This window comes from Pyxicephalus adspersus, chromosome 5 (assembly GCF_032062135.1).
Source record: "Pyxicephalus adspersus chromosome 5, UCB_Pads_2.0, whole genome shotgun sequence".
In the NCBI taxonomy this organism is placed as follows: Eukaryota; Metazoa; Chordata; class Amphibia; order Anura; family Pyxicephalidae; genus Pyxicephalus; species Pyxicephalus adspersus.
This window is the reverse complement of record NC_092862.1, coordinates 147,309,856-147,311,226: the sequence shown is the minus strand read 5'-3', so window position 1 is coordinate 147,311,226 and position 1,371 is coordinate 147,309,856. Positions and strand designations below refer to the sequence as shown.

The 1,371-nt window shown below is 54.3% G+C and overlaps 1 protein-coding gene across 1 annotated transcript in view; it reads right to left on the bottom strand.

Annotated features, from left to right (window-relative positions):
* The window catches only part of NOS3 (nitric oxide synthase 3), a gene marked incomplete in the record, with an annotated part of 17,257 nt that overhangs the window by 4,556 nt on the left and 11,330 nt on the right, over nucleotides 1-1,371 (bottom strand). Inside the window, 2 exon segments of the mRNA XM_072413081.1 lie at nucleotides 214-292; nucleotides 763-895. Of these exon segments, the coding sequence (XP_072269182.1) occupies nucleotides 214-292; nucleotides 763-895 (212 nt within the window).

Sequence of the window (1,371 nt, the reverse complement as noted above, 5' to 3'; positions counted from 1 at the left end):
TATAGCTCTGACATATACCGCAGTGCTGTACAGAGAACACTGAGCCAGTCCTATCAGTCTCTGTACAGAGGAGCTGACACTCTAATGTCATTGCAGCCAGTGGATCAGTGTGATCTGTATGATGTTGAGACTTTGTCTCTCTCTAGCGACCAATCAGATTGGTTTATTCTAGGGATCACACATGTCTGGGTCCCGGGGATCCGCTCTCCTCACCTGGATTGGTCGCTCTGCAGGTTCTCTTTGGTGATGAATGCGGCCTCATAGACTTTCCTCCGGTGCACCTGAGAGAGGCCTGAGGGACAAACATGGCAATAAATACAAGATGGAAGCCTGGGGAGCCCCAGGGGCCCTACAATACAGATCTACAATATTGGGGGACCTACAATCTGCAGGGGATTCAAGACTCGGGGGGGGGGGGGGGATCTGGAAAGACAGCAGCTGACGTCAAATGTGGCTCTTAGGTGCTTGGAGTGTGGCCCTTGTACCCCAGGGTAACAGGGGCTGTTGGGTATGGAGCCCCCTGTGGCAGGTTCCTGTACATCCCCCCACAAGCCAATGGCCGACTGCTATTCTGTCCCTGAACATCAGCCAATCAGCTGCCTGCCAACCCCTTATTGGTGACCAATCCCATCGCCAGCCTCTGCAGAATGTAGAAACTCCACCCCCGCCAGAATCCTATCCCCCCCTGCAGAGTTTCCCCCACCCCTCCCCCGCAGAGTTCCCCCGACCCCTCCCCCGCAGGGTTCCCCCCAGGTGACACACCTGTGATGAGGTCGGGGGCGGAGGCCTGGATGGACATCCTGTACATGGATCGCTGCCAGCTGCTTTTTGCCTTGAAGAAATCCTGAACATTTAAATCGATGGCGTCACCAACACAGAACGTATCGCAGGCGGCCTGGGGGGCAGAAGGGGCAGAATGAGCTCTATGGTCAGGGGGAGAACCTCAGGGGTGGGGGGTTATTGAGGGGCAATAATACAGGAAGTGAATCTCCAGTGTCACTGCCCCCTATGTCTCCAGGGACATAGGGGGCAGTATAACACAATAGACACATGTGAGACGTCACGAGCCTGCACAGTACAATGATAGATTTGTATGCCGTGGCATTTCTCACATTATTCATTATAATAAAGCTGCAGCAGTGACACAATTAACCCCCCCCCCCTCCTCTTATCTGCCTCCATTTCCCCCTCAGTTCCAGGAAGGAAAGGATTGTGATAGAGAAATCTGTTTATTCAGAAGCAGGAAATCTGGGGGCCCCCGGCTCCACCAAGAGAACATCAAGGGGACCTGTCACTGCCAGGGAGCCAATCACAGCACAGAGAGGACCTGTCACTGCCAGGGAGCCAATCACAGCACAGAGAGGACCTGTC